The sequence below is a fragment of the Schistocerca americana genome, chromosome 2, assembly GCF_021461395.2.
Source record: "Schistocerca americana isolate TAMUIC-IGC-003095 chromosome 2, iqSchAmer2.1, whole genome shotgun sequence".
NCBI classification, from domain to species: Eukaryota; Metazoa; Arthropoda; class Insecta; order Orthoptera; family Acrididae; genus Schistocerca; species Schistocerca americana.
Window position 1 is genome coordinate 120560546 of NC_060120.1, and position 25215 is coordinate 120585760.

At 40.9% G+C, this 25215-nt stretch overlaps 1 protein-coding gene across 2 annotated transcripts in view; it reads left to right on the forward strand.

The window, feature by feature from the left end:
- The window catches only part of LOC124596011 (anoctamin-10), a 321895-nt gene that overhangs the window by 71881 nt on the left and 224799 nt on the right, over positions 1-25215 (forward strand). For both annotated transcript variants that reach the window (XM_047134964.1, XM_047134965.1), the window contains exon 3: positions 5594-5680. In XM_047134964.1, the coding sequence (XP_046990920.1) occupies positions 5620-5680 (61 nt within the window). In that variant the 5' untranslated portion in view covers positions 5594-5619. The remainder of the gene's footprint in view (positions 1-5593; positions 5681-25215) is intronic.

The following is a 25215-nucleotide window of genomic DNA, read 5'->3' on the forward strand; positions in this document are numbered from 1 at the left end:
TAATTCAGACATTAGTCGAGCCCCTGCCACGTGTTGCGGTACTTCTGCGCGCTCGCGGGGTGCCCTACACGATATTAGGCAGTTGTACCAGTTTCTTTGGCTCTTCAGTGTATATAAACCAATAGTGATAAATGAAATCTTGCGCCAGTCCTGTTTCCAGTCTCGGTCTGGCACACACTTTAATTAGTCAGTGTAGGTTTAGTGCAATGCAGGTTCAACGTGTCTGAGCAGTTAGCATTGGTATCAGTTTCTGTCACTGTATTATCATTGATTTCAGATCCACTGATCCATTAATTTTATTTCAATGCATTTGATTCATTTGATGCTTATTAAGACTCCAACAGGACGTCTCGGAATTCGACCGATATCGGCTGTCGTGTCTACTTGCTAATTACCACAAACACCAAAGCAGTCCTTCAGAAAGGGTCGCACTTGCGTCTTCTTTACGTTTTCCTTTACATATGCATCGCATTTTCCCAGAATTCTCCGCATCTTATACTTCTCTTTACATGTATACTTGTATATCACCACAAACTAATGAATGATTAATTTCACCAAATCTAAGTGTTCCATTCACCGCCCACTACTAGATAATTAGACTATTAGGCTGACTTCGAAAGTAACCTATTGGTCCTTTAATCGGGTACCATAATGTTCTCTCTCTTTGCTGTGGGTGTTACTTTACGCATTTAAAGAGAGCTGCCGTTGAGTGCACCCAGCAAAATACTGTGTCGGTCGCGATGGCACTTTACTGTAGGTCACAGCGTCATCAAACAATCGGAGATAGCCATTTCCATATGACAAAATCTTTTATGTATATGGACAGAACATTGGTGGTCCTATACGCTTTCTTGGGAACACCCGATGTTACTTTGGTTTCTATCGAACAGTCGACGTCTAGAATGATGTTACACACACACACACACACACACACACACACACACAATGTTTGTACAGCCATATAGAACTGCCAGAAAAATTCTTCTTTGGAAGGTTGTTCAACTAGCGTTAGTACTGATAACCCTTATTATAAACAGCAGTTGATGGGTGAGTGCACAAAATACTATTAGACAACATTTTTTTTTTGTAATGAGGATCACAAAACAACTTTCTGATAACAATTGTCGCATGAAACAGCGAGCTGCCGCCATCTACACATCATAAATCGAAGTTGAAAATGTCTAGAGAAACACCAGATCGAAAGAACTTGATGATTCTCAAGAGGTGCACCCAATATACATTGAAAAAAGAAACTATGCAACTTTTTTGCCTGTAACAAAGAGCAACATATTTGTGGACAGTTAAAAATAATTTAGATTTCCCTTTTTTATTTGTAGCTGTAGACTTTAAAACAGAACAACAATCGAATTATCAGCACAATGGGAGGATACTGTTTTTAAAGGATAGACATGATCTCCAAACCCATTGGCTCCACGACAACTGAAGAAAGCTGCTGAAACACTTGAGCAGCGATGCAACGGCCTGCAAAACCGCACACAAAAATTTTTCTGTAACTTGAAAAATGCTATGAAACATACTTTAAATTATTTCATGTCCCCAAGATTCTTTATTTTATGTTAATGTCAGTTGTTTTTAATTATCGAGTAGGTATTTTTCTATAAGACTTTGCGACTATTTTACTATTTTCAAAAGATTCATGAAAATAATTTTAAAAGTTTAATAAATTTCACTTGATTCTGAACGTGTGTTCTTGGTGCTGACTTCATAATCATTTCTAATTTTTTTTAAAAATCCGAATTGTTTTATGACTCACAATTTTTGAATATGTATTTTTATTGTTTAAGTAGACACTGTAAAAACATGCCTACCCATAACATATTGGAGAAGGGGTTACTTTTTACACTGTGTGTGTGTGTGTGTGTGTGTGTGTGTGTGTGTGTGTGTGTGTGTGTGTGTGTTTCTGAAGTGATCGCATAATTTCACAAGGACTTCGGCCTCCACGATCGCCTGAGCTAACACGACCTGACTTTTTCTTTTGGAGCGCAGCGAAAGCAACTGTCTATAAAAACCGTCCAAAAATCCGTCGATGAATTGAAAACTGCAATATCCACTTTCGCTGTTTCTGTTACAGAAGAAATGTTACAGCTTGTGGCGATTGTGCGCGCGCGCACTTACTATTTTACAGGATCGTATGGAGTTACAAGGGGCTACTGAAATGTAATGCCTCCGAATTTTGTATGTGGGAACTCTTAAAGCTTTCTATATAAAGCAAACCTTACTAACATTCTAAATCTTTATTCCACATGTATACTTACTAATTTCTCAACAGTCATCCTGGCGACAAATACATTTCTCCCGACGAGAGACCAGTTTATTGATACCGTCACTGTAGAATGTTTGACTTAGTTGACGGAGCCACAACCTCACCTCTGCTTGCACCGTCTCATCAACGCCAAGTCCTCGGAGGTGTTCTTTAAGTTCCGGAAACAAATGAAAATGGAATAGGACCAAGTCGGGACTTTATGGACGATCGACGCAGTGAACTAAAGGCGTCGGATTGTTGCAGATGTCGCAGCGCTCGTGCGTTGTCTGGTATTGTCCTACAAAAGGAGAGGGTGCGCCATGTGACGACGAATTCGAAACTCGATTACAGTACGCTGTTCTCACGCACCGGCATAGTTACGTCACCTCCCCCCCCACCCCCCACAGTGTTAACACGCTACAATTCGGAGTCCTGTAGAGGCAGAGGACTGCAAATATGTAGTCCTGAAAAATAAGTATATAGAATGTTAATAACATATTTTATTTAATGTATTGGTCAAAAACAGTCTTGGTTGCAGTTTTAGTTTTTTATTTTTCGACTACGCGTTTCGCCTTATTTAGGGATCTTCAGGCTTGATCTTAATTTGATATTTCTTAGAACGATCCTTTAGACATATCAAATTAAGATCAAACCTGAAGATGCCTAAATAAGACCAAACCCGTAGTTGAAAACTAAAAAACTAAAATTGCAACCAAGACTGTTTTTGACCAATACTGTTAAGCACTGGTTTGCTGTATGCCACATATGGATTGGAAGGATTTTATTTAAAAATCTTTCAGAGTTTTTCACATATATTTGGAGGCTTTACTTTTCAGCACGGCTTCGTCATTATATAGTGAGATAGCCATGCTCTTTCTGTTTGTTTCTCATTTATGAAAATCTGAAGTTCCACAACGGCGGAATCGGCAGTTATCAATAGTAAATCATGACTGCGATAATCAGACCTATATTTTATTACCATATTAAGGAAGAGTAAGATGGAAATTGAGCCGCATAAGAGCCTAACACACAAAGGAAAATAGTTAGCGCTGTCTCTCTCTCTCTCTCTTTCTCTTTCTCTTTCTCTCTATCTCTCTCTATCTCTCTCTCTCTTTCTCTCTCGCGCGCACACAAAGAGCCGTCAGTCACATTATCATTGGTGTTTCGCCAGATATTTGAAGTTCCGTTCTTGCAACGTGTCATTGGTGTTTCGCCAGATATTTGAAGTTCCGTTCTTGCAACGTGTATCTCCAGTCACCCTAACAAATACTAATCACATCTTTCATGCAACGCCCAGCGTTGATGGAAAGCGTCGGATTATTCCCCGTTACAAACAAAATGATACTTGAAGTGGTATTTTATGCGTCCTTTCGACAGAGTAGTCCCAAATTAGAATAGTGCAGTGTTAGTTTTATCTATGTGTGTTAACAGGAACAGCATCTAAGAACCCTACCACAACAAAGGTCTAAAATTAATTATGATTGTAGTGTTGCTCACGCTGCTAAATATTGCATTTTCGGGCAACAACAAAGTTATATTATGTGGCAGGTGTCATTAGAGCACAGTTACTGAAGTCATTTCTTGAAATAATGGATAAACTAGGCACTCATCTTTTCGTGTTTCCCACGCTGGTCTCGTTGTGAACTCATGGCTCAATCGTCGAAAATCTAGGTAGTGATGATTCCAAGCTCGGATTCGAAGAGGCCTAGGTGTTATTCTGCTATATTCAAAAGTTTTATAGATGTGTTTCATAAACCATTCTTGAAGATTAAACTTTTGCAAGTTAGCACAATGGTGATGTAAAAAGATAATCAGCACTCCGAATTTTAGTTACACTTCTTTTTTATTACTTTTGTTGCAATGTCACGTAACTCGTTCCAAAACATCACTTCACAATATAAAACATACTTGAAAATATCTTTCTCACTGTTAGTTCACATTTCATAAACTGACTACAATTTGCGTCTTTTTAATATGACGACCAAAGCTTGACTCTCTAATAACCGCTTACGCGCCCAAAAATCAGAGTTACAAGTACGTCAAAGATCATAGTGACAAAAGAAAGAATACACATAAGAATAATATCATTGCAATGTATACATATCGATGTATCAAAGTGAAGTGGACTGACAAGGCAGCCAGTCCACAGTGACGGGTAGCCGATAGAAAGGCACGCGTACACACTCACGCCGACGGGCGTCAATTCTGGAACAGGATAACTATTGAATGGTAGCAAGAAAAGTACGTAGCTGCTTTATACTTAACTTTATTATTTGATGACTACAGCATTCTTCTTGAGACATTTATACTATAACTCTCAAAGTAGGTAAGGCTAATGGCGCCTTGCTAGGTCGTAGCCATGGACTTAGCAGAAGGCTATTCTAACTGGCTCTCGGCAAATGAGAGGAAGGCTTCGTCCGTATGGTCGCTAGCAATCTCCTCGTACAACTGGGGCGAGTGCTATATCGTCTCTCGAGACCTGCCTTGTGGTGGCGCTAGGTCTGCGATCACACAGTGGCGACACGCGGGTCCGACATGTACTAAATGGACCGCGGCCGATTTAAGCTACCACCTAGCAAGTGTGGTGTCTGGCGGTGACACCACACAAAGTACCTCTACATTAATGAAATCAAATCTGAATGTTGTCACAGAAATATGTTAACTATTTTACAGAAACACAGTAGAATATTGCTGGTATCGAGAGGTTGAGGTGAGGTGCCGTAATGGTTACGTAATTCAAGTACCATTACAAGCAGAACAGTAAGAATAACCAGCATTCCAGCAGCGACAGGCCCGCGGTGACTGCTACCGCCATCAAAAACCGCTGCCCAGTCAGTGATGGAGTACTGATCAGTCCCCATGTTTTACTGTTCTTGTTAATACATAAGGCCAAACGACCAACGAATTAGTCTCATTTGGAACGGCTCTATCGAATGGGGACGTAAAACTAAGATTTAAAAATAATTTTGTATGTTATGGGAAAGAAATCGCCGCTTTCCGCCGGCGCTGGGCGTCGTATGTGATAACTAATGAGCATGAATTGTTGAAACTGACTACAGCTACACCTTGCAAAAACGAAATTGCAAATATTTGCCGAAACGCCAGAGAAAATGCGCCTGACGACGCATAGGAGAGATACCCGGTGCACGTTTGGCTGCTCGCTGCTCTGTTGCGGAATGGGAAACCGTTCGCTGGCCACGTACCAGGGGCGCTGAGTCGGACTGCGCCCGCAACGCAACCAGTGCCTCGCAAGACGCGCGCGCGACCAGCTGGCAGCTTCTGACTCCACAGCGAAGCGACATAAAGAGCAGGCTGGTGTTTCTCTTGCAGGGCCCATACGTCGCAGCGGCGGCACCATGGACGACTCCACCAAGCCGTACAGTCGCTTCAATCGGCCCAACACCATCTATGAGGAAGGTCAGTCCCAGATGCTTTACCTATTTAGATATAAGCCGACTAGCCAAACGTCTTTCGGACGCGCCGGATGTTATGTTCGATCGTTGGTTGCTGAAGTACACGCAGTGCTTTTGACTCCGTACTGCTCTCCTAGAAATGAGCTCCTCACGTCATATATTAAAATCGGCAGTGATTCGATTTAAAGTATATCGTCGATCGCGCTCTATGGCTCTGCGAAGACAACGTCACTTCCGTTCTTCAAACTTCTCCTGTGTGACGGTTACGGATGAGGTTACGTTGACTCAGAGAGACTGAATAGCCAGTAAACCCTAAACACTGTTCGAAAAGTTATCAGTTTAAATTTATTTTTTTGAAAGTGGATCTGCCGGCCAGTGTGGCGAAGCGGTTCTAGGTGCTTCAGTCTGGAACTGCGCGACCGCTACGGTCACAGGTTCGAATCCTGCCTCGGGCATGGATGTGTGTGATGTCCTTAGGTTAGTTATGTTTAAGTAGTTCTAAGTTCTAGGGGACTGATGACCTCCGATGTTAAGTCCCATAGTGCTCAGAGCCATTTGAACCATTTAAAAGTGGATCTGTAATGTTGAGTGTTTTTATTGTTAAATTATCTATTACATGATTAACTTTTGGGCTTCCTGGTTTGAATGGTGTACATACCAGACCTCAAAGCTAATAGCTTGCTAACGTTAACTGTTGGAGACAATATTCAACTGCGAGATTGCTTCGAGAAATCTAACTGCGAGAATTCTAGGAAAATCATGTCCTGTCCGAAACTTACTGTTATTGTACGGGATGTTCAAAAAGTCTCTCCGCAGTGGCGTATAATTGTTAGCCGCGCGTGCTGTATGCCGCAGTGAAGATACCGAAATGAAACTCAGTGAAGTACAAGTTATTAATTTATTGAATATTCATTTTTACTTACAAATTTTCACATTAAATGTCGAAAGTATCCCCACTGTTGTTCAATACACAGTTCAATTCGTTTAATCATGTTTCCAAACACAAGGTGTAACATTTCTTCTGTAACAGAAACAGTGAAAGTGTATATTGCAGTTTTCAGTTCATCGATGGATTTTTGGACGGTTTTTATAGACAGTTGCTTTCGCTGCGCTCCAAAAGAAAAAGTCAGGTGGTGTTAGGACAGGCGATCGTGGAGGCCAAAGTCCTTGTGAAATTATGCGATCACTTCAGAAACATCAGCAAGTAGTGACATTGAAACGGGAGCTGTATGCGCGGTTGCACCATCTTGTTGAAAATAACCGTTCAGTATTTAACTTAACACAAGTTCTCCTGTGAATGGGTACAGAATATCACAGCAGTATCGTTGTGCGTTTATTGTTTCGTTGAAAAATTTGGGACCCACAATCCGACGTCTAGAAATTGTAATCCAAACTTCTGTTTCCACAGAATGAAGTGGTTCCTCATGAATACACAATGGATTTGCAGTACTCCACATACGAGAATTTTGCAAGTTCATGTACCCGGGTAACTAAAACCATGCCTCATCAGTGAAAAAAGTTTCATTAAGAATATCCCTTCCATTTTGTTGAGCGAAATTTTTGAACCATTGACAATAATGCAGTCTCTTGCCATGATCAGTATTTTTCAGTTCTTGCACGACTGTCACCTTGTATGGGAAAAGTTCTAATTTTTTCCTTACAGCTATGGTCCGTTCCAACACTAACATCGATTTCCTGGGCGAGTTTTCTTACTGACTTGTGCTGACTCTTGGACATTTCATCGGAAATATCGACTAGTTTATTCTCAGACAAAACGCCAGGACGACCAATTCTCGGTTCATCTGTCACTGAAACCGTACTTCGAAATTTGTTAATCAAATCTCGCACAGTATCGCGATGTGGAAGTGTTGTCTCCGGGAAAACTGAATTAAATGTTTGACGAACTGAAATTGTGTATTTACCGCCAGCTGTGAACACTTGTTCGACTAAAAACACACGTTCTTCAATGGTTAGCATTTTAAGTGACGAAAACGATACAAACGAACAAAGGAACTAAACTTGAACGTTCACGTCAACACGTAACGACACACACCGATACTACTGACGCTGGCTGAGATAAACGAAACCGTGGAATGTTGGGAGAGTCCACTTGAAGGGAAGTAACCCAGGCAGGCGAACAATCATACCGCAAGCGCGGCTAACAATCATGCGGCACTGCAGAGAGACTTTTTGAATACCCCGCATAATCTGACTATGCATTTTGATGAAAAACTGATTACTTGGAAACTACACTTGGCCCATGTAAAATTTAATTAAAGAAAGAATCTCTTTCCTACACTATTTGGCTTCCTTACGTCGCACTGGATAACGCCGTGCAAACTGCTGTCGTAGCTACAGCGCGTCTCGATCAAGGAGCTGCAAAATCTAACTACTGAGATACGCGAAGATGCAATGCGTTCTCTGAAGTCATTGCTGTCATTCTTGGTTCATAATTTTTGATAATGGTTGTAAATAAAATGGAAATTGGCTCTTGGGGTGTGGGCAATTACTGTTGGTTAAATGACAAAATACCAATCTCATATCATTTGATTTAATAACATTTACTGGAACTTCAATAAGAGGCGAGCTTGCTCTGAAATCAGATAACTATAATCAAATAATTATAAAAATTAAACTGCGCATGTATAATCTTTCCTTAAACAAAATTCCAAAGAAAAGCAAAAAGATTCCTGATGTGGATGTCTCAAGAACCAAGAATGCTGCATTATGAAACCGCTGCCGCAAATAAAACAGACTTAATAATTAGCTGTAATCCCTTCTTCACAAAGAGTGTACTCTTATGAATGTAAAAATCAGTTATTTTTCTCACCACAATAAATCTTCCATTAATCCATAGTATAGTTCCTAAAAATCTCTATTGTTTTTTGCTTTCTGCTGCTAAACCAAAATTCGACTGTTCACTGCTATCACCAAAGCTCAACTGTCTGCCTTCTCCTCTACTCCCTGCACGCCCATGTCTAAGCGTTTAAAACCTTAAGAGTGCGATTTCAGACGTCCAAAACAAGAAAAATTCCTACGAAAATTTACACACACCTTTCATGTTGACGTCAGAAACTCCAATTTTTGTGTAATCTCAGATATGCTATGATCCAAGCGCATTGCCGACGATTATCATCGGACGTTGATGTGGTGCCGTTTTCACTACGCGCCTATAAGCAACACACTGCTTAGCTATGGTGCATGTGCATGAACTTAGAGCAAACGCCGGATCCGGCGCAACATCCGCGCGGCATACCCGGCACATCTTCGAATGGAAGTTTGGAAGGAAACTACACCTGCGTAGACCTACGTTGCCCGTTTTTCTGTGATCAGATTTATCCCATTAAATGATTATGTAAGGCTTTCGATATCCAGTTTCATATTACTAAAAAAAATTAACTTTTTACCTGATCATTTCTAGACTGAGATGTCACATCTTGTGAGATAAAATTCACAGAACCTTATCGATACTGTCATTCAGCTGTTTAACATTTGCCTTTTATATTCGATAAATCCCAAACTAAAGAGTCTTAGAGAATCGACATCAAGGAAATTCGCAACTGTCTTTCTTAAAAGCTACGTACTTTCTTCGCTGTAATTCAACATATAAGTACTCTAAAGGTTGAACTGTTACCCTTACGTTCGTTAATGGAAGTTTTAGGCGGTCGTCTGGTCGTAACTGATCAGCCGGCGGCAGCATTACCTGCAATAAGCATAGTTTCCTTGTCAACCGAATCTTTCATCCAGCCTAAAGTTCCAAGCGACTAAAAAAGAGCGCATGGGACACCTGTATGTACGAAAAGTAAAAGAATAGAGACGCAAAAATTAAAGGTCAATATTATTGTGGCTGTGCGCTTCTGTAATGTTTTGTGATTCCTGGCTGGATGAGGGGAGGGTGATATGATGGGTGGGTGGCCGGTTTCCTCCCATTACAACACAAAATGCACACATGGTTAAATACACTCTTATTACAGGAACCAATTGGGTACTTAACTTCAATGATGTCCATGTCCATATCGCAACTACGGTATATACAATGACTAACGGCCGGCCGAAGTGGCCGTGCGGTTAAAGGCGCTGCAGTCTGGAACCGCAAGACCGCTACGGTCGCAGGTTCGAATCCTGCCTCGGGCATGGATGTTTGTGATGTCCTTAGGTTAGTTAGGTTTAACTAGTTCTAAGTTCTAGGGGACTAATGACCTCAGCAGTTGAGTCCCATAGTGCTCAGAGCCATTTGAGCCAATGACTAACGTTCCTTCACAGCTAGGTAAGGTGCGAGGCTGCGGCTATCACTGTGGGAGATGGGACACAGTGTGACGTATGGAGGTAAAATGCGAACCGAGTCCCGATGCGACGTACTGAGGTATTGAGCTTGGGAGACTGAACGGCCCTTATGCACGCTGTGGGGGCGTGTATTGGTCTTCTTTTGTCATAGGCGCGCCTAGTTCAGCGACTGCTATACAACGTTTCCCAGTGTCGACCGGTGTGCCGGCGAAGACGTATGCCTGCACAAATGTCCTTAACATTGGTATGTTGCAGAGTTTTTGAACCTACTCAGATTTCGAATACAATGAATTTCCTGGGACTGAAAAAACCTCTACCAACGAATGAGCACGGTTTTAGAAAGTAACGCTCATGAGAGACTAAATTTACCCTTTGCTCAAGCGACATGCTGCGAACCACGGATGGAGAGCAGCAGGCAGATTCCGTATTCCTAGATTTTGGAGAGCTTTGAACACAATGCCTCACCGCGGAATTTTAAAGCAGTTCAGAGATTACGGAATAGGTTTCCAGATACGTGGGTTGCTCAACTACGTCTTCCGTCGTCCTGGTCGAAGAGTGTTTGTCAGAGACAAGGGTATCGTTAGCACTGCCCCTTGGAAGTGTGATAGGACCGCTCTTGTTATCTATGTACATATATGATGTAACTGATAGGATGAGTAGCAATCAGCGACTGTTTGCTGATGTCGTAGGCTACGAGAAAGTGTCATCGATGAGTGACTATAGGAAGATGCAGAATGACTTGCACAGAATTTCTGCTTGGTGTGATCAATCGCATCTGGCTGAGTAGGACAAACAATCCTGTAATGCTCGAATTCAGTATTTATGGCGTGCTGTTTGGGTGTACCGTTGCATAGCTACAGTATAGAGGTGGAACGAACACCTAAGATCGGTCGTATGGAAGGCGAAAACTCGACTTCGATTTATTAGGAGAATTATAGGGAAAAGATTGCTCATCTATAAAGGAGATCGCGTTTAAGACACTTGTGCGACACAGTCTCGAGTAGTGCTTGAGTGTTTGGGACACCCACCAGGTCGAATTAGAGGAAGAAATCAAGGAATTCAGAGGCTTGATGCTAGATTTGCTACCGGTTGGTTCTGTCAGTTCGCAGATATGACGAAAATTCTCCGTGAACTCAAATGAAAAACCCTGGAAAGAAGAAATCGTCCGACGGAGAAATTCAACTGAAAAAAATAAAGAACCGGCATTTGCGAGAGCCTGCAAAACGATCCTACATCCACCAACATACCTGTATATGTCGCTTAAGGAACTCGAAGACGAGATAAGAAAATTAAGGCTCGAAGGTTCAAAATGGCTCTGAGCACTATGGGACTCAACATCTATGGTCATCAGTCCCCTAGAACTTAGAACTACTTAAACCTAACTAACCTAAGAACAGCACACAACACCCAGTCATCACGAGGCAGAGAAAATCCCTGACCCCGCCGGGAATCGAACCCGGGAACCCGGGCGCGGGAAGCGAGAACGCTACCACACGACCACGAGGTGCAGACAGGCTCGAAGGAAGCATGTAAACAGTTTCTTTCCTCACTCCGTTGGCAAATGGGACAGGAAAGCCTGGTGATACACGGTATCCTCCGCTATGCACCGTGTAGTGGCTTGCGGAGTTCGGCGTATATGTAGTTGTAGAACTCGACTTGTGCAGATGCTATCACTGGCTAAAGCCAATACATGGGCCGCAGTATAAGTGGATGTATTACCAGATTATGATACAGGGATTGCGCAGTTTGTCTCTAAAGTAGGATAATTACAATCAGGAACTTGATGTATTAAAAAAGTAGTTGTGAATAACTGTTGTAAAGCAGTGGACGTCATTAAGTTGCATAAGAGGTTGAGATGCGATGCTATAGAAGGATTTTGCAAAGTAATGAACTGGTAAGATAAAAAATTAGTTCCGCCACAGAATTGGTGAGGAATGGAACATGCGGAAAACATTGGTAGGACCCAGGACTGGATGATAGGGCGTGTTTTATGACGTCAAAGCACTGCCATTGCACTTGAGGGAGCTGTAGAGGATGAAAACTGTTGTACAGCCAACGTCCACAGTTGGTTGTTATATGCAGTTACTACCCCGAGATGAACAGGCTGGCACAAGAGACAAATGAGTGGCACACTGCATCGGACCAGTCAGAAGACTGACAACAAATAGTTGACAATAAATGCTCTTTCAGGTGTACTGCGGTGGGACGGGGTTTGTCTGTGCAGGCTGCAAATTAAAATTCACCTACCTCAGAACGGCGTCAGCTCGATGTCCCTTCACTGGGCAACGTAGATACTTAAAAGATGATGTAAAAACAACGTTGATAAAAACTACTGTTCTTATAGCCAAAGAAGCGGTACTATTCAGTCCACATTTAAACTATTGGCTTTTACCTCCCGGTTCGTGATTCATACATACATACATACATACATACATACATTTCACAGGCACAGCAGCCAGAAATCTGTCCAAATCCGACCCGATTTAAACCACGTTTTCACAGTCATTAATTCCACCACTACACATGAGTTACTATATTCGGTCCTTCTTGTGGATTTCTAAAAAAGGAAACTACCCGCCAAAAATGCTCAGTGGTTGAATACTGAAACATGCCATGCAGATACTATGAAGGCCAAATTTTTCACACGCGAATATCATTCCAACAAAACAATTCCAAAACTTCCAAACTTCACAGAACTGTCCGTAACTACATCAGCGTTAGTCACGACACGTATCAAATGCGAGGAACTCAATATTCCTTCATTTTACACATAATGAGAAACATCACATTTAACATGTCTTTCCGCAACCGAAGCTGGCGAGCGACTCCCTTCTTGCAGCCTCACTCCCAGTGTAACTATCAGGTAACGAGCGGGAACCGCCTCAATTCTGATTGGCTGATCATACTCGCTACCAATCAGAATGCCCGCTCATGATCATACTCGCGCCAAAACTGGCTTGCACCAATCGTTATACACAGACGCATTAGCGTCAATCTGACATGCAAATATTAAAGTAATGTTTAATAAACGAAAACGAAAAGCAATAATTCTGAAATTATTTTTAGATACAGGTTTTACTCCAGCTGACTTTCTGGCTGCTCTGTTACAATAGCAGTCACGCCTAGACATACGTCACCAGGAAAGTGGATAATTTCCCTCTGAACATTTTCTCACGACATGCTTGTGTAACTCTTGCAGGTTACTTAAGGCGGTATATAATGCAACATTTAAATCTGACGAATGTCCCACGTACACACTCACATTTACTCACAACAATATTAGACATAAATAATAATTTTGTCTAATTTTTATATTACGAAAACGAAAAATAAAGTTTTAATATGAAAATCACAATTAATTTTGCACACTGAGAGTTCTGTTTATGTTTTCCAATTATACCAAAAGATAAACTATTATATTTCCTAACTGAATTTAGTTCCCTAAGTGTCCGTTTATGACTTTTTTAGCAATTTATCTCCATAACTGATAGTTACAATGTTGAAGTTTTTAGACAATCTTCTCCTGAATAACAAAAGGTAGTGTACCGATGCTGAAAATGATTGAATAATATTAAATATCATTTATTTAGGTTCTTATAAGTGGTGAATGTACGCGCCCAGGCAGTGACAGATGCTCGTGTCTCTCTCGGTTAGGCCGCTAGATGTCAGCCCCCGTAGTTACAAGCAGCAAGCCATCCAAAAACAAACGCTCGCTCGGAACAATTTGCGGCGCTACAGTACGTAAGATAAAATGTGGCACCTACCCGAAATTTTGCAAAGACCAAACGGACAGATTTTTCGACGTCCGATTGAGAGAACGTTATTGCTCTTTCTAAACAGGGACTTTATGAGTTAAGTTACACACGTCTTCCCACGCTAAGACCACAGCGCAACAAGAGCAGCTCATTGTCAGAAGAGAGTACGTGTTCTGGGTTACCTGCGGCACCTTCAGCAGGTTCATCACAGGGTGTGAGTGAAACAGCACGGTAGCTGGGAACTTACTCCGAAGTTGAAGTACGCGAGGCAGTAAGATTCTTGTAAGTAAAACGATAGGAACACGAACAAAGACGTTGTTCTTTTGCTTGACCCCCCACGGCACGCACAACATAAGTTTTGCTTCAGCATTTTAGATGGGAAGTTTGGAAGCATCCGCCATACGGTCGACATCTTGTCCCACACGATTTTTATCTTTTTAGCAAACTAAAAGAACTTCAGTGGAAAACATTTTCCAACGATGAGGGCGTTCACACAGCGGTTCTTGACTGGCTACGTGACGAAGGAACGGATTTCTATCGTCAGGGAATTTGACTGGTAGAACGTTCCGACCACCTGTTACAGAGACGGTGTGATTATATTGAGAGATACTGTCGCGTATCTGTGTCATTTCTACGTGCAGTGCAGCGGTCAATAAAAGTAACTTGGCCTGCTATAATAATGTGTAACTTACTTTTAGAAGTTGCCCTCCATGCAACAAAAAGTGAGGACATGAAGGACGACACACTGGTCAACATTTTGATGTGTCATTATAGTCCTAAAAGCTTTCATTTGGATAAATTTAAAGACCTTAAACTTTTTATGTTTTAGTAAGATACACAATTTGTAAATGAACAAAGCAATATACATAACAATTCCTTTTTCGACATTTGTTCCGGCTTGTTATGATGCCTGTTAATCCTGTTTTCCGTCCTCTTTTAGATGTTGGTGTTACTTTTTCTGCCGTCTCGTACATGACTTAATAGCATCCTGATTAATAGTTCTTTGACACTGGCTTTTTAATGTAAACTTGACGGTGCCGATGACGCGTATCACGTCCATAGGCGGGAGACAGTGTGATTCCATTGTACGTCCAGCTACCTAAGCAGACAACTAGTTTTTCACTAGTTATTAAATTGTCACATCGAGAACGGTATCTGTCATAACAATTTTACTTTGTCAATAGATCAGTTTCATAACGGCGTTTCAAGAGTTAACAACCTTATGTTATTGCGATGTTAACAGTAACCTTCAGTTTAAACAGTCGGAAGGCAGAAATGTTTTGCTACTTTCTCAGCACCCCTCCTGGTCTGTTTAGCTGTACTTCGAAGAGTTACTGTATAAAGTATTGAAGTACTTACAGTTGCGTGTAGAAGTTTGATTTTGTAATTTATATTACTTCTTTTTCCACCCATCATTTTATGATGACTTGCTAGGGAGTGGAATACCATTTGTGTGACCTAAGCCTGAAATATATAACACATACAGTTTGTTTACAGTATGGTCACTTCCTCTCCCTGAGGCAGCATGCTTAGCGTGTTTAAGTCTGAATAACTCCACTTCCACCGTGTCTACAGGCGAATACTTTCGGTCATGAAGCGCCTGAACCTTGTGTGTAATGTAAGAATAAGTCTTGCGCTGTGAAACTCAGTGGTGGTTTATATCGTAAATTAACAATGGTATGCCGATAGTGTGAAGTCGTCACTACCCACAGTTGGAGCAACGTAAGCAACAGTGCTCTCCAGAGATTTAGTAGCGTACCGTCAGACACATTTGTTTCTGATTAACTCTTCCTGTTAAAGCACATTTCGATATCTCTGGATCACGAAGAAGCCTCTTAGCACACTTACAGGGCGTTCAACTTTGAAGTTGTCTGTGGACTACCCAGCCACACCCATAGGATGACGGCCATACGCTGAATCAGAGCTTTACTATAACGTAACACGCAATTGTGCTCTCTGGTGACTAATTACACGTAATGAGTGTAATTTCGCCAACATGAGTACCAATCAGCATCGATTGGCTCTGAACTTGGGTGAGTGTGATCCGGTAAAACAAAAAAAAAAAAACAAAAAAAACAGAAAAAACCATGTTACTACAGTCTTGGGTCCTTTGTTGTTCTTATTATATATTAATGACTTGCCATTCTATATTCATGAAGAGGCAAAGTTAGTTCTCTTCGCTGATGATACAAGTATAGTAATCACACCTGAGAAACAAGAATTAACTGATGAAATTGTCAATACTGTCTTTCAGAAAATTACTAAGTGGTTCCTTGTAAACGGACTCTCACTGAATTTTGATAAGACACAGTACATACAGTTCCGTACAGTGAATGGTATGACGCCATTAATAAATATAGACCTTAATCAGAAGCATATAGCTAAGGTAGAATATTCCAAATTTTTAGGTATGTCCATTGATGAGAGATTAAATTGGAAGAAACACATTGATGATCTGCTGAAACGTTTGAGTTCAGCTACTTATGCAATAAGGGTCATTGCAAATTTTGGTGATAAACATCTTAGTAAATTAGCTTACTACGCCTATTTTCACTCATTGCTTTCATATGGCATCATATTTTGGGGTAATTCATCACTGAGGAATAAAGTATTTATTGCACAAAAGCGTGTAATCAGAATAATAGCTGGAGTCCACCCAAGATCATCCTGCAGACATTTATTTAAGGATCTAGGGATATTCACAGTAGCTTCTCAGTATATATACTCTCTTATGAAATTTGTTATTAACAACCAAACCCAATTCAAAAGTAATAGCAGTGTGCATAACTACAATACTAGGAGAAAGGACGATCTTCACTATTCAAGATTAAATCTAACTTTGGCACAGAAAGGGGTGAATTATACTGGCACTAAAGGCTTTGGTCACTTACCAAATAGTATCAAAAGTCTGACAGATAACCAACAAGTATTTAAGAAGAAATTAAAAGAATTTCTGAATGACAACTCCTTCTACTCCATAGAGGAATTTTTAGATATAAATTAAGAAAAAAAGAAAAAAAACAAAAATATAAAAAAAATAAAAAAATAAAAAAAATAAAAAATAAAGAAAAACAAAGAAACACAAAAAAATAAAGTTGTTATATTAACTTAAGTATGTTGTTAAATTAACCTAATTATGTCATGTATTGGAAAATTCGACTCGTTCCACATCATTACGAAATATCGTATTCATGATCCATGGAACTAGTATTAATCTAATCTAATCTAATCTAATCTAATCTAACTTCTAGGACAGATGAGCATGTAAGTGAGAACAGGTACCACGAAAAAAAGTGTCAATATATAAGTTACGTGATAATGCAAAGAAGATGCTACAGATCTTAAAATTCTAGTGAAGGAGACCAGAATAAAAGTACCCACTGATGATAGCGCAAAAGTGCCGGAACGCATTTGGACATTAAAACTAGTTGTCTCCGTAATAGCTGGACTTAAATTCTCAAAATTAAAGACTACTACTCGACGAATGCCACGGTTTCCACGGGGACTCGGGCAGTTCTGAGTCTAATAAGGGGTAGACTTGACCACAGTTCACGATCTCGTCGATTACACGTCAAACCGTAATCTTCCTTCCTTCCTTCCTTATGTTCACTCTTAATGTACGGATGCTCCTCCGCATGTTCACTGTGGACAGTAGTCGGCGTTTATAATTTAGCTTACTGAGGGCTAAAAAGACCCTTTCATCCAGACGTAGTTCCAGCAGTGATGAATAAAGCTGGTATTGGTTACGTCCGTATTTGACTACAGATAGATTCATTGGCAACAGACAAAAGGCTCTTTTTTGTTAGTATGTTATTTTCGAAACGCCCCTTGAAGTAATAATGGATTAATATTTAAATTAAAACAAACTAAGCAGATCGCCTAAAGAGAACACGACTGTCTTGTGTAAAAAATTATTTGATTGTATTTCTTCAGGTGTGAATCACACAAATAGCATCACAACCAATTTATATTTCTAGGTCACCGTCACATCTGTCTGAAAAGTAAGGGGGCGGGGAATGTAGAGATACTTCATCTTGCGGCAGTCCAAGATCAGGCATTACGGCCTGGTTCGGCCTCAACATCTCTCCCTCGGATACCCCTACTCCTTCCAATAGGACTGTGTTTCATCGCTTGTTGATGGGTTCTCTGAGGTGACACATGGAACACATACTCTTTCCGACCCAGTTTCCATTTTATTCCTTTTTCTATTTTTGTTTCTCTTGTGCAACCTTTCACAGATCTAAGGCACTTCATTTTTGATGTTTCAAGTTGTCTTAGGTATTTTTGTCTTCTTGTCCAACTCTCTTCTTCCTTTAGTGCTGCGGGTAGTACCATTACTTTATAAAATTAGGTTTCTCCCCTCGTTTTACCGTTTAATGTTCGTCTTATCGTGTCACATGTATGTTGAGAAGTGTTATTTTCGTATTTTTGTCTCTCTTCTTCAAACGTTTTCTCACATTTTAGATTCTGGAAATAGTACACCTGTTCTATTATCATCTTTCAGATGATGATTTATTTCCCATTTTGCTAAACAGGTCGTTGTGTTTGTTGTTGATACCTTCAGCTTACAATTTAGACTTACATTCCTTAATGTATGTATCGCTATTTGTAATTTGTCTTCCTGTCCTGGTATGGTTACATGGTCTTCGACAACAAGCATCGTATTTAGAAACTTATGTCCCATTTCTTATATCTTGAGGTATTCTGTCCTTCATCCATTCCCTGATAACGTCGTCGATGGAGAACAGTACTGGTGACGTAGTACAGCCATGCCCCCCCCCCCCCCTCCCCGATTTATCTCTGTTGCTGGAGCCAGCTCTTATAAATACAAACTAATTGTTATATGTGTACTTGAAAAAGTTACATACATTTGTAGGTCTTAAACGTTATTTATCTTTTTTTTTATTTGTTGGGCTTCCTTTCTCTTCCGGCGCACTGTTTATAGTAGTAGAAATCGAACAATGTTCAAAGAAGGGCAGCTTGTTTTGTATTACCGCGAAATAGAGGAGAGTGTGTTACGGATGTGATAAGCGAGCTGTGACGGCAGTCACTAAAACAAAGGCGTTTTTCGACGCGGCGAAATCTTTCCACGCAATTTGAATCACCAACATTCTCTTTTGAATGTGAAAATATTTTACTGTCATAAACATACATAGGGAGAAATGATCAACATGCTCTCGTACAGAAAGATTTAAGAGTGAATTTTTCCCACGCGCCGTTAGATAGTGGAACGGTAGAGAAATAGTCTGAAGGTGGTTTGAAATAATCTCTTGCAGGCACGAAAGCGTGAATTGCAGAGTAATAATGTAGTAGTAGTAAGCAAGCATGTTGCTACTAGCTTTTGGGCGGTCACTTCAGACTGCCGGCGACCACTTAACTACTCTCAGTTCGGCTCTATATCCGGCGTCCTCCAGTCCGCTTGGGGACTGATGACCACAGCGGTTCAGTCCCATAGTCCTCAGAACCATTTGAACCAGTCCGCTTCTAGCGAAGGTTTAGCTTACCGTTACCAGTAGTTACGTAATTTTTACTAGTTTTTGGTTTCAGAAAGTATGTCTTAGCCTCTTTCATAGTTTGCTACGTTTTCGGACTTATATTACCAGTTTCACACTTACAAGCTGTGTACTGTGATTCAGTTGACCGTAGCCTTCAGTTCCACAAATCAGAGCGCTAATATCTTTGCGACGTAGGAGTCTGTGCTGGAGTGTTCATCGGTCCTTTAACGATTTGCTATGCGACGTTTTCAGATACCGATAATCGTTTAGGGAGGGTTGGTTAATATATTCGATTAGTTTTTACTATTCGCTTTTTTCTTGTTTCTTAAGCATATCAACTGATAACTTCCTAAGAAGTCGAAGCCGGCTATGATACCATTTGTGTGACCAGAGGTTGAAAATCAATACCAGTATTACGAATGTGAAAGTTGTTGTTGTTGTTGTTGTCGTCTTCAGTCCTGAGACTGGTTTGATGCAGCTCTCCATGCTACTCTATCCTGTGCAAGTTTCATCATCTCCCAGTACCTACTGCAACCTACATCCTTCTGAATCTGCTTAGTGTATTCATCTCTTCGTCTCCCTCTACGATTTTTACCCTCCACGCTGCCCTCCAATGCTAAATTTGTGATCCCTTGATGCCTCAAAACATGTCCTACCAACCGATCCCTTCTTCTAGTCAAGTTGTGCCACAAACTTCTCTTCTCCCCAATCCTATTCAATACCTCCTCATTAGTTACGTGATCTACCCACCTTATCTTCAGCATTCTTCTGTAGCACCACATTTCGAAAGCTTCTATTCTCTTCTTGTCCAAACTAGTTATCGTCCATGTTTCACTTCCATACATGGCTACACTCCATAAAAATACTTTCAGAAACGACTTCCTGACACTTAAATCTATACTCGATGTTAACAAATTTCTCTTCTTCAGAAACGAATTCCTTGCCATTGCCAGTCTACATTTTATATCCTCTCTACCTCGACCATCATCAGTTATTTTACTCCCTAAATAGCAAAACTCCTTTACTACTTTAAGTTTCTCATTTCCTAATCTAATTCCCTCAGCATCACCCGATTTAATTTGACTACATTCCATTATCCTCGTTTTGCTTTTGTTGATGTTCATCTTATATCCTCCTTTCAAGACACTGTCCATTCCATTCAACTGCTCTTCCAAGTCCTTTGCTGTCTCTGACAGAATTACAATGTCATCGGCGAACCTCAAAGTTTCTACTTCTTCTCCATGAATTTTAATACCTACTCCGAATTTTTCTTTTGTTTCCTTTACTGCTTGCTCAATATACAGATTGAATAACATCGGGGAGAGGCTACAACCCTGTCTCACTCCTTTCCCAACCACTGCTTCCCTTTCATGCCCCTCGACTCTTATAACTGCCATCTGATTTCTGTACAAATTGTAAATAGCCTTTCGCTCCCTGTATTTTATACCTGCCACCTTCAGAATTTGGAAGAGTGTATTCCAGTTAACATTGTCAAAGACTTTCTCTAAGTCTACAAATGCTAGAAACGTAGGTTTGCCTTTTCTTAATCTTTCTTCTAAGATAAGTCGTAAGGTTAGTATTGCCTCACGTGTTCCAACATTTCTACGGAACCCAAACCGATCTTCCCCGAGGTCCGCTTCTACCAGTTTTTCCATTCGTCTGTAAAGAATTCGCGTTAGTATTTTGCAACTGTGACTTATTAAACTGATAGTTCGGTAATTTTCACATCTGTCAACACCTGCTTTCTTTGGGATTGGAATAATTATATTCTTCTTGAAGTCTGAGGGTATTTCGCCTGTCTCATACATCTTGCTCACCAGATGGTAGAGTTTTGTTATGACTGGCTCTCCCAAGCCCATCAGTAGTTCTAATGGAATGTTGTCTACTACCGGGGACTTGTTTCGACTCAGGTCTTTCAGTGCTCTGTCAAACTATTCACGCAGTATCTTATCTCCCATTTCGTCTTCATCTACATCCTCTTCCATTTCCATAATATTGTCCTCAAGTACATCGCTCTTGTATAAACCCTCTATATACTCCTTCCACTTTTCTGCTTTCCCTTCTTTGCTTAGAACTGGGTTGCCATCTGAGCTCTTGATATTCATACAAGTGGTTCTCTTCTCTCCAAAGGTCTCTTTAATTTTCCTGTAGGCAGTATCTATCTTACCCCTAATGAGACAAGCCTCTACATCCTCACATTTGTCCTCTAGCCATCCCTGCTTAGCCATTTTGCACTTCCTGTCGATCTCATTTTTGAGACGTTTGTATTCCTTTTTGCCTGCTTCATTTACTGCATTTTTATATTTTCTCCTTTCATCAATTAAATTCAATATTTCTTCTGTTACCCAAGGATTTCTATTAGCCCTCGTCTTTTTACCTACTTGATCGTCTGCTCCCTTCACTACTTCATCTCTCAGAGCTACCCATTCTTCATCTACTGTATTTCTTTCCCCCATTCCTGTCAGTTGTTCCCTTATGCTCTCCCTGAAACACTCTACAACCTCTGGTTCTTTCAGTTTATCCAGGTCCCATGTCCTTAGATTCCCACCTTTTTGCAGTTTCTTCAGTTTCAATCTGCAGTTCATAACCAATAGATTGTGGTCAGAATCCACATCTGCCCCTGGAAATGTCTTACAATTTAAAACCTGGTTCCTAAATCTGTCTTACCATTATATAATCTATCTGATACCTTTTAGTATCTCCAGGATTCTTCCAGGTATACAACCTTCTTTTATGATTCTTGAACCAAGTGTTAGCTATGATTAAGTTATGCTCTGTGCAAAATTCTACAAGGCGGCTTCCTCTTTCATTTCTTCCCCCCAATCCATATTCACCTACTATGTGTCCTTCTCTCCCTTTTCCTACTGACGAATTCCAGTCACCCATGACTATTAAATTTTCGTCTCCCTTCACTACCTGAATAATTTCTTTTATCTCGTCATACATTTCATCTATTTCTTCATCATCTGCAGAGCTAGTTGGCATATAAACTTGTACTACTGTAGTAGGCATGGGCTTTGTGTCTCTCTTGGCCACAATGGTGCGTTCGCTATGCTGTTTGTAGTAGCTAACCCGCACTCCTATTTTTTTATTCATTATTAAACCTACTCCTGTATTACCCCTATTTGATTTTGCATTTATAACCCTGTAATCACCTGACCAAAAGTCTTGTTCCTCCTGCCACCGAACTTCACTAATTCCCACTATATCTAAATTTAATCTATCCATTTACCTTTTTAAATTTTCTAACCTACCTAACCCGATTAAGAGATCTGACATTCCACGCTCCGATCCGTAGAACGCCAGTTTTCTTTCTGCTGATAACGACGTCCTCCTGAGTAGTCCCCGCCCGGAGATCCGAATGGGGGACTATTTTACCTCCGGAATATTTTACCCAAGAGGACGCCATCATCATCTAATCATACAGTAAAGCTGCATGTCCTCGGGAAAATGTGAAAGTAACTCTTTCAAATTTTCGTGACTAAACCGCTCAACCGGTGGCGATGAAATTTGATTGGGAGATAGCCTGAACTTTCAGGGAGAACATAGGCTGCTTGAGAAAGTGTGTAGTACAAAATATTTATTGATCTGAAGAATAATCCACAAATTATGGAATATATTTACCCTTTGAAAAAACTATTTACTTTTTGACTTCTGAACTTGGGTAACACTCGTTTCACAGTTGCAAACGCCGGCCGTGGTGACCGAGCGGTTCTAGGCGCTTCAGTTCGGAACCGCGTGACTGCTACGGTCGCAGGTTCTAATCCTGCCTCGGGCATGGATGTGTGTGATGTCTTTAGGTTAGTTAGGTTTAAGTAGTTCTAAGTTCTAGGGGACTGATAACGACAGATGTTAAGTCCGCATAATGGGCAATCGACTTCGTGACAAGGAAGAATATGAATGGTATTGTTCCTCGACTCACTCGCAGGAATTTAAGCTATCACCTTTGGTTCCTGCCTAATGTCACACTCGGAAATTGCCAGACATTCGTAAACAAACAGCGAAATACTTGTGACAGGGAATAATATGAATGTTGTTGCTGCTCATTCTAGTCGCAGCTATTCAAGCTGTTGTCTTAGGTTTCTGCCTAAGCACACTCACTGCAATGGTAAATATTTATTTCATTCTTCGTTCTCAAATCAGATGAAATGTAAATAACATCAAATACTGCAGAAAATACTAGTATTATTTTCGTAAGAAAGTTCCAGAATGTTGTAATACACGCTAACATGAAAAAAAGAATTGCATACGGCGAGATGCGAACCCACATCTTTCGACTCCAAACGACCACTTAAGTCATTTAACAACAACGTGTTTGTGATAAATTTTCAATGAAATGGAATAATGCAAATTATAATATAAGCATGTTTGATGGTTAATTTGTAAATTACTGACGATAACAATAGACTCCTGAGAGAGCACTCTTATAAGATGGCATTAACTGTCGATAAATCGTAGGTATTATTATAACAGCTCATTCCATGAACGACGTGTTTTTATAAATCGCTGATACCCGTGCATGAAGTCTTGAGAGCCCCGTATCGAACGCCTACGAAAGTTGATAGCCAGTTGTGGTTCGTCGATATCGCTCGTGATGTCAAAATGACGTCACGTTTGTAGGAAGTAGTGTGAAAGGAGTGTTACCCTCTGAACTTCAACTATATTTATGGATATGCTTTAACTGACTGATATATTCTTCGTAATACAATTCAACGTAATGAATACAGTGCTTATACAATCCTCAACATGTTTAATCCAAACTTCGATGAGAATAATATTAAGTGCGAAAGTGAGCTAACTCTGTACGTTAACAAAAGGTATACCATAATAACAGGAGGGATGGGACCATGGCGACTAATAAACTTCAGACTATACAAAATCTGTCCATTAAATTTTCACGACTATAACCCTGAACCGATTTCAACCAAATTTGGTATGGAGGTAGCTCGAATCCTGAGAAGGAACTAGGCTAATTTCTGAAGTAAAAAGTAAGAATCTGCCCCTAAGAGGGCGAAGTAAGAAATACAAATTTTTTACATCAGTGAACATGAACCATGTTAAAAATTAGTAAATTTGTTGCATAACGTACACATTGTATATTGTATAGCTGCTTACGTGCCATGATGAATAGCTGCATGTTCCTGTTCACACCCCTCTGTCGACGGTGCTCGGCTGGGGCGCTACACATACTGTTGTTTCGTGCGTTGGGGCAGTTGATTGGCAAAGGGGGGAGGAGGAGGGGAGGGAGCACATCAGGAGCTATGTTCACCCAAACAGGCAGACACACGTAAGGGCACCTGACGTTTTGCTCGTGCAGTGCCTTAATCTGAAGATATTTTAAATTAATGATGACAATGTGGCCGAGCGGTTCTAGGCGCTTCAGTCCGGAACCACGCTGCTGCTACGGTCGCCGGTTCGAATCCTGCCTCGGGCAATGATGTGTGTGATGTCCTTAAGTTAGTTAGGTCTAAGTAGAGACCTTCGGAGGTGGTGGTCCAGATTGCTGTACACATCAGTACCTCTAATACCCAACAGCACGTCTTCTTGCATTGATGCATGCCTGTATTCGTCGTGGCATACTATCCACGAGTTCATCAAGGCACTGTTAGTTCAGATTATCCTAGTCCTCAACAGCGGTTCCGCATAGCTCCCTCAGAGTGGTTGGTGGGTCACGTTGTCCATAAACGGCCCTTTTCAGTCTATCCAGGCATGTTGGATAGGGTTCATGTCTGGAGAACATGCTGACCACTCTAGTAGAGCGATGTCGTTATCCTGAATGAAGGCATTCACAAGATGTGCACGAATTGTCGTCCATGAAGACGAATACCTCGCCAATACGCTGCCAATGTGGTTGCACTATCGGTCGGAGGATGGCATTCACGTATCGTACAGTCGTTACGGTGCCTTTCATGGCCACCAACGGCGTACGTCGGCCCCACACAATGCCACCACAAAACATCAGGGAACCTCCGCCTTGCTGCACTCGCTGGACAGTGCGTCTAAGG